Source organism: Phycodurus eques, chromosome 7 (assembly GCF_024500275.1).
Source record: "Phycodurus eques isolate BA_2022a chromosome 7, UOR_Pequ_1.1, whole genome shotgun sequence".
Lineage (NCBI taxonomy): Eukaryota > Metazoa > Chordata > Actinopteri > Syngnathiformes > Syngnathidae > Phycodurus > Phycodurus eques.
The window spans coordinates 3,469,101-3,482,375 of record NC_084531.1 but is presented as its reverse complement, the minus strand read 5'-3'; the positions used below and the strand labels follow the sequence as shown (position 1 = coordinate 3,482,375).

Below are 13,275 nucleotides of genomic sequence, written 5' to 3'. Positions count from 1 at the left end.
GAATTTTCACTTGTTTCAAGCTAGGTTTTTACTAAAATTGCCAGTGGAGTAAGAAAACAAAAAGACAATTCCAACTGTCAATCTTTTTTCAATGAAGTTGGGACGTTGTGTTAAACATAAATAAAAACAGAATACAATGATTGGAAAATCATGTTCAACCTATATTTAATTGAATACTACAAAGACAAGATGTTTAATGTTCAAACTGATGAACTTTATTGTTTTTACCAAATAATCATTAACTTAACTTGCTGTACAACGGTCCGGGGTCTCCGTTGTCGTGTTTTACGCTTCATAATGCGCCACACATTTTCAATGGGACAGGTCTGGACTGCAGTCAGGCCAGTCTCGTACCCGCACTCTTTTACTACGAAGCCACACTGTTGTAACACATGCAGAATGTGGTTTGGCATTGTCTTGCTGAAATAAGCCATGAAAAACACGTTGCATGGATGGCAGCACATGTTTCTCCAAAACCGGAATGTACCTTTCAGCATTAGTGGTACCTTCACAGATGTGTAAGTTACCCATGCCATTGGCACTAACACAGCCCCATACCATCACAGATGCTGGCTTTCGAATTTTGCGTCCATAAAAGTCCGGATGGTTCTTTTCCCCATTGGCCCGGAGGACACGACGTCAATAATTTCCAAAAACAATTTGAAATGTGCACTCGTCGGACCACAGAACACTTTTCATCAGTCCCCTTTGGATGAGCTTGGGCCCAGAGAAGCCGGCGGCGTTGATAAATGGCTTTTCCTTTGCATAGTAGAGTTTCAAGTTGCACTTACGGATGTAGCGCCGAACTGTATTTGCTGACATTGATTTTCTGAATTGTTCCTGAGCCCACGTGGTGATATCCTTTACACATTGATGTCGGTTTTTGATTCAGTGCCGCCTGAGGGAATCGAAGGTCACGGGCATTCAATGTTGGTTTTTGGCCTTGCCGCTTACATGCTGTGATTTCTCCAGATTCTCTGAACCTTTTGATGATATTATGGACCGTAGATGATGAAATCCCTAAATTTCTTGCAATTGTACGTCGAGGAACATTGTCCTTAAACTGTTCGACTATTTTCTCATACACTTGTCCACAAAGAGGTGAACCTCGCCCCATCTTTGCTTGTGAATGACTGAGCAATCCAGGGACGCTCCTTTTATTCCCAATCATGGCACCCACCTGTTCCCAATTAGCCTGTTCACCTGTGGGATGTTCCTAATAGGTGTTTGATGAGCATTCCTCAACTTTCTCAGTCTTTTTTGCCACCTGTCCAAGCTTTTTTGGAATCTGTTGCAGCCATAAAATTCTAAGTTAATGATTATTTGTTAAAAACAATAAAGTTTAGCAGTTTGAACATTAAATATCTAGTCTTTGTAGTGTATTCAATTAAATATAGGTTGAACATGATTTGCAAATCATTGTATTCTGTTTTTATTTATGTTCAACACAACGTCCCAACTTCATTGGAATTGGGGTTGTACTTATTTCAAGTAAAAAAATTTGCTTGAAACAAGTGAAAGTTATGCATCCATTCATTTTCCGTACCGCTTCTCCTCACTAGGGTCGCGGGCGTGCTGGAGCCTATCCAAGCTATCTTCGGGCAAGAGGCGGGGTACACCCTGAACTGGTCGCCAGCCAATCGCAGCGCACATATAAACAAACAACCATTCACACCTACGGGCACTTTAGAGTCTTCAATTAACCTACCATGCATGTTTTTGGGATGTGGGAGGAAACTGGAGTACCCGCAGAAAACCCACGCAGGCATGGGGACAACATGCAAACTCCACACAGGCGAGGCCAGATTTGAACCCAGTGCCGCCTGAAAATTTTCGGTGATGAGTCTTATTTTAAGTGTAATCAGATTAGTTTTGAGACTTTTGACTAGAAATGAGAGAAATATTCTTGGTCAGACTTTTTGCAGTGTACTCATTTGGTGTCGATACGTACCACAATATTTCCATAATCAGAATCAGCAGACTGGAATTTATTTTGTCCTCTTTTTTATTTATTTTTTAAACACAATTTCAGTTATGTATTCACAATGTTTTAATTTTCTAAAAAAAAAAAAAAAAAGATAATCTGGTTTATTGTTTTTTTTTTTTTTTTTGCTATGATTGGATTTGTTTGGTATTGCCCATCCGTAGCGTCTGCATGTGGATTGCTTTAGGTCAGTAGTGAGGCATCATGACTTACCAGCTGTGTAGTGTCATTAGCTAAAAGCTTGCAAGGTTTAGAAAAAGATGGGGTTGTGTTTGAGGTCACAATACGGCAACATGAAGACATTGCACAGCTGCACACCCCTGTTCATGAGTCTACTGTGGGCTGTACTGTTAGACCAATATGTTGGTTTGCGGACCGCGTGTACCTTAAAACAGACTTATTTTATTAGCAGATGCCCTACTATGGAGAAAATAAATACATTTAAGGTAAAATAATCTCAGGTAAACAGGCTGCTCCTTGTCTTCATATTTAGTGTGTAGTTATTACTAAAGCTCTGCGGTCGTGAAGTGTGCAGAGAATTAAGATAATGTCATGAGCTTTGTCATGTTAAGCATTAAGATAGGAAGTAGGAAGAAGCCCCTAAAACACTAAATGTTGTTCTTTGGGTTGAAGTTGATATGGAACTTGATAGCTTGGGATATGACTAATAGGTCCCTCCTTTAGCGTCGATAATGCTGAGCTAACAGCCTACCGGAATCAAGAAATAAAATGTGTACCTTGAACTTCACCATTGTTAAATGATGTCATCATCTTAGCATTGAGAAATAGTTATCTAAATACACAAAATACTTTGATCACAAGCGTGACAATCAAATAACTGCTGAATGAAGCCCTGAGCTGGAATGCTTCCAAATACTGCACCTGTAAGCTCACCTGAAACTAAACAGTTGTCAATGCTGCGTGTGATTTGGAGCGAGTCTTAAAAGTCAAGACTGATTTCTAAAGGAGCAACACATAAGCAAAGTAAAGAGGAGGATGGAGAGCTTAGCTTGCTCTATCTCTATCGTGTCATTTTCACTGAGCATATGGCGACTCAAACAAATACACTAGATTGTTGACATTTGGCAATTTTTTCAACAGAGTAAAAAAAACAAAAAACAAACGAACATAGCAAAAAGCTGTGGACTAGATATAGGGAGTGTGTTCAGAGTCCCTGCCGAAAACGAGCTCGTCCTCACTTGCGTTGTCAGTTCAGGAATTGAGTGTACCCCTCGGCTCCTGTGACTATTACGTCCATCCAGATCCGCATGGCCTCTGCCGAGGGCGCCACCATGTAATAGAGGCGGTCGTGGGTCTTCACGCAAAACGTCAAGGCGGGATTTGGGCTCTGAAGGACACAGACAGACAAATGAAAACAAACTCGACTGTACTTGAAATCCTCCACACTTTCTTACACTCCTTTGTGTTTAAATTAGCTGTTTTATATGATGATTTTGATCTTTTTAAAACTGCACTTCAGATATTGTGTGTGAATGCCTATTGCCAGTGTAAGGTTTATTCTTCTCACACTAAGACTTTATTCCTTTAAAATTATGCATCCATTCATTTTGCATAGCGCTTCTCCTCACACGGGTCGCGGGCGTGCTGGAGCCTATCCCAGCTGACTTCGGGCGAGAGGCGGGGTACCCTTTAAAATTATGAATACAATATAATTGAATTTACATTAGGCGGCACGGTGGACGACTGGTTAGAGCGTCTGCTTCACAGTTCTGAGGACCGGGGTTCAATCCCCGACCCCACCTGTGTGGAGTTTGCATGTTCTCCCCGTGCCTGCGTGGGTTTTCTCCGGGCACTCCGGTTTCCTCCCACATCCCAAAAAGATGCGTGGTAGGTTAATTGACAACTCTAAATTGCCCATAGGTGTGAATGCGAGTGCGAATGGTTGTTTGTTTGTATGTGCCCTGCGCTTGGCTTGCAACCAGTTCAGGGTGTATCCCGCCTCCTGCCCGATGATAGCTGGGATAGGCTCCAGCACGCCCGCGACCCTAGTGAGGAGAAGTGGCTCAGAAAATGGATGGATGGATGGATGAATTTACATTATTTTCAAATGATGACATTATTTTTTTTTGGTCTTTTTTTTTTCTTCTCACTATGGCTCTAGTTAGTATTCCACAGCACATCAGAACAATCCACATTACCATGGCCCCAATCGACCCTGTGAACAGCATTGAAGCAATACGATAGTCAACTTGGAAATATGCCGATAGAGTCCAGTATTTTCGAACCTATAAGTACGCATCCCAAATAGGTTTTTCCTATGGTTTCACCTGCTACTACTGACAATGTCAAACTCACACATCATACAGTGAAACACAGAGGGAAAAAAACACTATCTCAGACAAATTCAATCACATACAGTATCATGCAAAAGTCTTGCGCAACTCCTAGCTTTTGTGTTAATAACCTTTTCCCCAGCTGTAAACGGTAAACAGTAGGGCAGATAGGTTACATGAGCATTACACAAAATTATACAAAAGCAAAAATCTGTGGATCTCTTTGGAAGGGTGGCACATGGGTCAAAGGACAACCCATGCAATTTTGGTGAGAATTTCGAGAGAAGTCTTGACAAAGGATTTTATTTTCAACTTTTTTCAACAGGCATTCCGGACACACTCCCTGGGGCCTTAAGTATTAGAATTGTGATGAAAAGTCCTTTATTTTTTTGCTGTAGACTAAGACCATTTTGGTTGAAAATCGAAAGATGACTATAAAAAAAGAGCAACACTGCACATTTGATTTCCAGGTATATACATTTTGATCTGACACACGACTTAGACAAGATTTAGTATTATTTGTAACTAAACAGCACATTTTTAGGTGAGCAAAAGTATTGGAACAGATAGACTTGTTGGGTTACTCCCATTCCCATTCCTCTATAGTGGGTCTTGCATGACTTCAGATGTTTGTAAATTGACACTAACGTGATTAAAGTCAAGTGGAATGGTCGCTGATGATGTCATAGATTCTTTTTTCTGTAATAAAAAATGAGGAGGGGGGTATGGTTTGCAACATCTACACTGACAATGGCCAGCTCATGAAGCAGAATTTCCATAGAACAGCAAATACATCAACAACAAGCAGCAGTAAAGCTGTTGCATTTTACGAGGCTTAACACGATCAGGATTTTTGGGGCTGATCACCGATCAGCGAGTTTAAAAAAACGATAACCGACCACATGATGGAGGAATGTGTCTATTTAAATGACCCGTTCATTTACTGTATATACTTGTGTACTTAATTGCTGAAAAAAATATATTTAGAACAAATAATGAATCTTTGTTCCTCTATTTATGGCAGTGAGGCATAGTGACAGACAGAACAAATGAATGGTCTTCTATTAGATGGCAGGAAGTACATACAGTCAGTAATGTATCCACTTTTTGTGACATTTTTGTTTGTTGATGTGCCATGAGATTTTTCAAAAAAATAAAATATGTTCCTTGGCTATAAAGGTTGGAAATCACTGCTCTAGTCAGATCGTCTATTCTAATCAGTCAGGTCAAACCAACATTACAACATGACAGAAATAATGGGTGCTAACTTACTGTAATTAAATTACTTTATTTTTTAATGAAATTAATTCACTGTTGGATTTATCTTACCAAACATTATAATGAATAAACACAAAAGGAATGAAGACGTTGGTCATTTTACTCATGAGGAGGGCGCATGGGAGATTGTTCAGGTTACAGCCTCTCAACACGCTCTAAACAATCTCCCCCGTCGCTCCTACATTTATTTGAAAATAGGAGGGTTCTACAAGACATAATGTTCTAAGCATTAAGACACAACACAAAACATAGGACCAGACGACACCTGTCCCGTCCCCGACCACATCCGATCACGTCCTTGGTCAAGGCGCCCTTCCATCAAATGTTGCTGAGTCATCTTCTTGAAGGCGAGACATCTTTCTATCTAAATATTGTCCATAATACTAATGCAAGCTACTAATGCAAAATACTAATGCAAGCTACTAATGCAAAATACTAATGCAAGCTAAGCAAATAAATGATAACTACTAAAATATATCTAACATTCACCCACACAGAAACCTTAGAGCATGATTCGACAGAACGGCGGCGTGTTTACGTACAACTGTTCGTGCTACCACTAGCTTGTAGGCTACATAAGGTTTTGTTGCCCGCTTGCGAGCCGTATCGTTTTAAAAGTACGTGAACATACCTCAAGCAAGCCTTAAACGAACGTCCTCTCCTGTCCTGAGCACCGGTGACCACCAACACACGTTTTTCCCCATTTTGTTCTTACAAACACACGGCGCGATCCATTATTGTTGTTGTCGTCTTGGTAACAAGTGTATCCGGTCGAGTTGGAGTTGACACGATGAAGCCCAGTGATCGTAAAAAACAGGATGGGGTGGTATTGGAATACAAGATTTTATTGCCGTAGTCTGACATAGTGCAATCGTGAAAGAGCAAATTTGTCTTGTAGTCTGATCCAGGCATTACATGTTGTCTGTCTCAGACGTGTTGTCTGTTCCACACCGCCGACATGTTTTTTTTTTTTTTAAGTAACTTTATTGGCCGTCAGATATTTAAGGGACGATGCCAAATGATGCGCGACAAGGCTAAAAATAAACTAGCTTTTGTATTCAAATATACTGTGCACGATGGCGACGCGGAGTAAATGTATTTTGCGGAGCCGATCAATGTCTGCGAATTATGGCATTAAAGCCGATCAGCATAAAATGCTAATTATCGGTCGATGCCGATAAAATCGGTGTCAAGTCTACATTTTAAATAACATACATGTTAGAACTTAGTATGGGCCAGTTAGCGGTTTCAAGGTATACTGTGGTTTTAAAAAGTCATTGTTTCAAAACCACAACAACTTTCCATCAGAGGTATGAGCTGTTTTTCCCCCCCCGCTCGCCCATTGCTGGTGTGAAAAGTCAGCGAGCCTGATGACTTTCCCTCCTGTCCAAAAAGTTGGTCTTTTGGGAATTTTCACCCTTTGTCAAAATCAAGGTAACGTTAATATATTACTATAACGCTTCCTTGAAAAGAACGTTTGCAACCAGCTACAAGAACTAGCATGCCGAAATTGTGAGATATTCCTGTACATTCTAGTTATTTACCACATACCATACAGGAAAAATACTTTCAAGTGATTATACTGTACAGTAATCCGGATCATGGGATTTTGGTTGACGTCACACAGAGAGTTACTGTATTTTGTAGCAGTATTGTGTACTTTCCAGTGTTTTAGTGCATGGTATGTGGTAAATAACTAGAATTTACAGCAATGTCTAAGTGTGCTGTAATATACTGTATGTTCCCAGCATGCATTGTAATATTCTTGGCTCCACAGTGTTGAAGCATTTCGGCGTAAATAACAAGACGTGTATACAGTAAGAGACACATGCAAGAAAATACGATAGAAAGAGAATGATCATAAAAATCTATTGTGTAGAAATACTGAACACTAACAATGTGGGACCATTGCAGAGAAGCGTCTTCCAAACCTTCATTAATGACGTCCTCGAGGATATGTTGAACCAGTTTGTTTATTTGGATGACACTCATTTTCTCCTGCTCCCTTGAAGAAGCTCGCCGTCATGTACGCCAAGTATTCCAGCGCCTCCTTGAAAACTGTCTGTATGTTAAACCTGAAAAGTGCGAATTCCACCTCTCCTCAGTACACTTCCTGGGCTACGTCATCTCCAGAGGATAACTACAACCCGACCCTGCCAAGATCCAAGCAGTCGTTAACTGGCCCACTCCCACCACCCGCAAAGAACTACAACGTTTCCTTGGATTCGCCAATTTCTACCGTTGATTCATCCGGAATTACAGCAAGGTCGCAATTCCCCTCACTAGCCTCACATCCACCAGCCTCCCTCTTTCAATGGACCCCAGCAGCATCCCAAGCATTCAGTCAACTCAAGACCCTGTTCACCAGTGCTCCTATTCTTCGCCACCTCGACTCCTCCCTCCAGTTCGTGGTCGAGGTTGACTCCTCGGACACGGAGCAGGGGCTGTCCTCTCGCAGCGGGACCCCACGAGCCAGAAACTTCACCCCTGTGCCTTTTTTTCCCGTCGTCTGTCCCCTGCCGAGAAGAACTACGACATCGGCAACCGAGAGCGACTGGCCATTGTATGTGTCTTGGAAGAGTGGAGGCACTGGCTGGAGACGACTGAACTACCATTTATCATTTGGACCGACCACAAGAATCTCTCTTACCTCCGTTCCGCCAAACGCCTTTACCCTCGACAACCTTGCTGGGCTCTCTTCTTGAGCAGGTTTAATTTCATTCTCTCCTTCCGTCCTGGCTCCAAAAACAGCAAACCAGATGCCCTGTCTCGACTTTACTCACCCCCCTCCAGCCCTGACAAACCGGAACCCATTCTTCCTTCCTCATGCTGCGTTGGAGCAGCCACTTGGCAGATCGAACAGGTGGTTAAGGAGGCCCAAAAGACTCACAAGGATCCCAAGACCGGGCCTCCAAAACACCTGTTCGTACCTGATTCCGCACGCTCTTATGTTCTTATGTTCTTCTCACAACTCCAAACTCACCTGTCATCCTGGCATCACCCGCACCATTCAGTTCATCCGGCAGCATTTCTGGTGACCCAGCCTTGTTCAAGACACCCGGGAGTTCGTCCAAGCCCGCTCCGTCTGTGCCCGAGGGAAGTCTTCACACCTGCCCCCAGCTGGGCTGCTGCATCCATTGCCAATCCCTAGCCGCCCTTGGTCCCATATCGCTCTGGACTTTGTTACCGGTCTACCTCCTTCTGAAGGTAGCTATCATTCTCACTATTGTCGATCGCTTTTCCTAATCAGTCCATTCACGTACCCCTCCCCAAACTAACATCCACCTTCGAAACTGCTAACCTCTTTGTCCAGCATGTCTTTAGACTCCACGGTATTCACATCGATATTGTCTCTGACAGAGGTCCTCAGTTCTCATCCCTGGGATGGAAGGAATTCTGTAAAGCGGTGGGCGCAGCAGCCACCTTGTCATCAGGATATGATCTGCAGACCAACGACCAGACGGAGCGGGCAAACCAATCCCTTGAATCAAACCTCCGTGTGTTGCTGCACACAAGCCCTCCTCCTGGAGCTCATTCCTCCCGTGGATTGAGTACAGTTCCGCTACCGGTATGTCCCCATTCATGGCTTGCTATGGTTACCAACCCCCATTATTCAAAGAGCAGGCAGTGGCAGTCCCCGCCGTGAAGGATCATCTCCGGAGAATCCAGCCAGTGTGGAAAGCCGTCCGTGCAGCGTTGACTCGGTCCGCCGCACGCAATAAACAGCTTGCGGACCGTCATCGCTTCCCGACGCCCGAAAACAAGGTGTGCCAATCTGTCTGGCTTTCTTCTCACGACCTCCCGCTTCAGACAGAGTCCCGGAAACTCACTCTGCGTTTCATTGGTCCCTACCCCACTACCAAGATCATCAATCCCACTTCCGTCCAATTGACACTTCCACAGTCCTTAAAGATTCACCCAAACTTCCACATCTCATTGTTCAAGCCTGTCTCCACCTGCGCCCGAGCCAGCCACCTCTCCTCACCACTGCCTGCCACCTGTCCGCGCCACTGCCTGCCAACCCACCTAGGACCGCCTCCATTACCTTTCCTCAAGAAACTGTTCATCATTTTACATCTGCCACCACCTGCTCTTGGGTCCAGCTACTCCTCATACGTGAAAGAGGGGATTGTATATAGTAATTATAAAGAATAGAATAGCTAAAACAACAAATATAATGGTCCCTTAGACTTTTTCACAGTAAATTATATTTCTTTAGAAATAAAATAAAACCAAAAAGCATATCCTATCATAAATGTAGGGATATATCTTATGGAACATATAAATAAATAAGCTCTAGAATTCTACACATATAACATTCAACTGGAGTCCGGAGAAAAGGGGAAGGGGCCGAGGGAACAAGCAGGATTAGCAGAACACACAAAACACACTGATGTGTAAATCCAGGTCTCAGTCATTCTCATTCACTGGCAGGTTGCTAACCACGGGGATACGATTGGACAGATGCACGGGCAGTATGGCGGATACATACACTAGTCAGATTCAAGTTGAAAAAGCCCCTCTAGAGGTGAGAGCAGCCGGCAAAAGCAAAATAGGGAGAAAGAAAGCAAATAATGATGTGTGCAAGAATAGGTTGAATTTAAAAAAAAATGACAAAAAAGATAATTGAGGGAATCAAGTTAGAATTCTGAGAGCAGAATACCTTTGTGGCGCTGCGGAGGTGATCATAATAAACCTCTTCGATAGCCTGGAAGTATATCACACCCTTCAGCTTGGTCTCATGTTTGTCTAAAGGGGAAAAAGGCATATTGCTTTGATCAAAAGCTGGAAAAAAATATATATATAATTTTTCAGTGAGAATCAGTTGCACCTTATCTTATACAATGACTCGGTTCACATCTATAAAACAACAGGTCCAACTCTGATGATGAGCTTGTTTGTGGTGATGGATAAAAAATGTCAAGCACAGCACTTTTCGCCCTCTCTTTTCCAAGCAAAGCTGCTCTTATTGTACGTTCACATTTGCCTGCCTTCTTACGCTACTCTGGTACATCATTGCACTTTGTTTCATCAGCCACTACAGAACTGCAGTAAGGAACCGGTGGGGAACTCAACACCCCATTTCTACATAGAGGCACAAACACTCCACAAGCCAACTTAAAGGTGTAGTAGGTAGAGATGTGGCACTTCATTTCCAGGAATAGTTTAATACAGTGCTATTATCTGCTAATGACCTGTTTAGCATTCAAATAGCCTTGCGTTTGCATCTCATTTCATTGAGAACAAAATCGTACGTTGGAGTCGGGGATGATTAGCAGGTATTCACAGCACTCACGATTTGGGTGTGTCACTTGTCATTACTTATTGTTCAAGGTCAAGAGATGAGGGCAAGTGATGCATCTCAATCAGCCTCCTCGGAGAGCACCGCCGCCACGCGCATTTTAACGACGGCACAAGTCTGAGCCTCCTCACTTGAAACAAGGTGTGCTTTAAGCGGAATCTTCGGAGGACTTCAAAGCCCTGAAAGTGAACAAGTGTCCCGTAGCGCACGCCGGCACATCAATGACACCGCCGTGCACGCACTGCTGCTCAATACATGTCCAGATATCATTCTGGGGAAAATAGTCTGCCATGTTACAGGTTTGACAAAAATATTCAAGCTTATTGTGCATATCTGAAGGCCTTTTGTGCCCTGTCCTTGCCGAATGATCTGACGCAAAAAAACAAAGTTTTCAACTGGAACGCTATATACTGTACAATGTGGATTGTTTCTTTGTTGCACTTACTGTCTGAATTCGTATATCCAGTACGCCTTATTATACACTATTTATTAATTTAATCTGATCTTTATCTGTTCAGTTATCTTCAGTTCTAAGGGACCATAATCATAAAGAGTTTATTGTCATTTCACATGTTTGTTTTGGGAAAACATTGGAACATTGGAAATTCCATATACCTACACTGACTGGGTGACTAATTTATGTCGTCTTGTACAATGATAAGCCTATTTTTTTTAAAGCTTTTTCGATACATTTGTGGGAACCAAAGATAAAAATAAATTATATACTGCCCCCAAACTGGCATGTACAGTAAATATTCACTCGAAAATACAATAAACTGGATGCCAAAGCTCTTCTTCAAGAAAGTGCGTGTCTGCATCATAGCTAAAATTATTGAAAAATGTGCCTGTGATGTATTTTCTTGTACGAACATAGATTAGGGAAACCCTAATCTAATTTGAGCCCATGCAAACAATGTATTAAAAATTATGCCTTTACAACAATAATAATGCTTAGTTCTGATAGTTATGTAGTGGATACGAACAAGTCGTAATAAAAGCAGGAGCTCCTTGTGATATTATGCTAAAAATACAGACACACTTAGGGGAAATGGCTGGTACCCTTCCATTAAAGAAAGAAAAACCCAAAGTGATAACTAAAATATCATGAAACTGACAAAAGGCAACAAAAATAATAATATACTGAAAATGTTAAATGCTTTTTGTGTTCCAAAGTCCGAGTGCACTGATGCAAAAGTCTGAGAGTTGAACGAGTTGTTTCGTTGCTATTTCCTCAAAAGGCTGTGCAAAAAAAATATGATCATTTTGGACCATTTTTTCAAATAATAATTTTACCAGACCATAAAAGAAATGCCTGACTCAATAGTTATTTTTTAAAACCTTTTTTAATGTATTAATTGGGACCCGACCAATACGTATTTTTTGGAGCTAGTGCCAATTCTAATATTTTGGGGAATAAAATTAACGATAACCGATTAATCGACCGATTAGTAAAAAAACATATAAAATTAATCAAATAACTTCTTTTTGGGTCCCTTAACGCTAACAGTAGTAAAGATATGAATTACAGGCAGATGTAAAACAGGCAGTTGTAAAAACTAAACTTGTTTAGTTTTAAAACTGAGATTTCAAGTACAAACACAGATACATGCTTAAAATTTAAGCCATAAATGTATGCAGTATGTTAAAGCAACAGAAAGAGTCACGTTACTGGCAAAACATTATTCATGCTTGATAGCCTTTAACAATAAATCACATTTCTTCTAATCTTTTCTTTGCCATCAAGTGATGACTTCAAAATAGAAACCAGAGCTGCCTTTGTCAGATGTCAAAACATCATCTTTGACAGTTGCATTTCAAAAATTATGTACAGCGAGAGAGTTAAACTGAAACAATCCAATTTAGTTTTATGTTTGCTTGAACGTCATTATCTTTGTCTTATGTTGTAATATGTTAATGTTTCACAAAATAAATAAACAAATGGTGGGGCCCCAGTGACCCGCGTCCGGGCAAGGGAAAACTGAGTCCATAGTTTGTCATGATGATAAGGGGTCTTTGAGCCGTGATTTGTCTGGTCCCTCACCTAGGACCTGTTTGTCATGGGTGACCCTGCCAGGGGCATAAAGCCCCAGACAACTTAGCTCCTAGGATCATTGGGACACACAAACCCCTCCACTATGATAAGGTGACGGCTTCCAGGAGGGGAAGGGCTAATACATTTGATTCAACTCTATGAATGGTTATTTTAGCTAATCTGGTAAAGAAAGACAAAAAAAAATACGAGTGTGAAGGGGATTAAGAAGCCATTTTTGGAGGAGTATTTATGTCCAGCTTTCAGCCTATCATAGATGAGCCTCAATTTAAAAACATTTCCACATGATGGGTTTTACACCGTGTTTGTAATATATTTTTTTCAGCAATGAGATTACTGCTGCCAGTTTTGGATGCTTGGCCAGAGA

At 41.7% G+C, this 13,275-nt stretch overlaps 1 protein-coding gene across 16 annotated transcripts in view; it reads right to left on the bottom strand.

Annotated features, from left to right (window-relative positions):
• Positions 1–6: 6 nt before the first annotated feature.
• The window catches only part of phldb1b (pleckstrin homology-like domain, family B, member 1b), a 120,245-nt gene continuing 106,976 nt past the window's right edge, over positions 7–13,275 (bottom strand). For 13 of the 16 annotated variants that reach the window (XM_061681054.1, XM_061681059.1, XM_061681058.1 and 10 more), the window contains 3 exons: positions 10,220–10,305; positions 10,049–10,078; positions 7–3,332 (listed from right to left, as the gene is read on the bottom strand). In XM_061681054.1, the coding sequence (XP_061537038.1) occupies positions 3,192–3,332; positions 10,049–10,078; positions 10,220–10,305 (257 nt within the window). In that variant the 3' untranslated portion in view covers positions 7–3,191. The remainder of the gene's footprint in view (positions 3,333–10,048; positions 10,079–10,219; positions 10,306–13,275) is intronic. The other 3 variants (XM_061681055.1, XM_061681062.1, XM_061681069.1) reach the window with 1 other exon arrangement.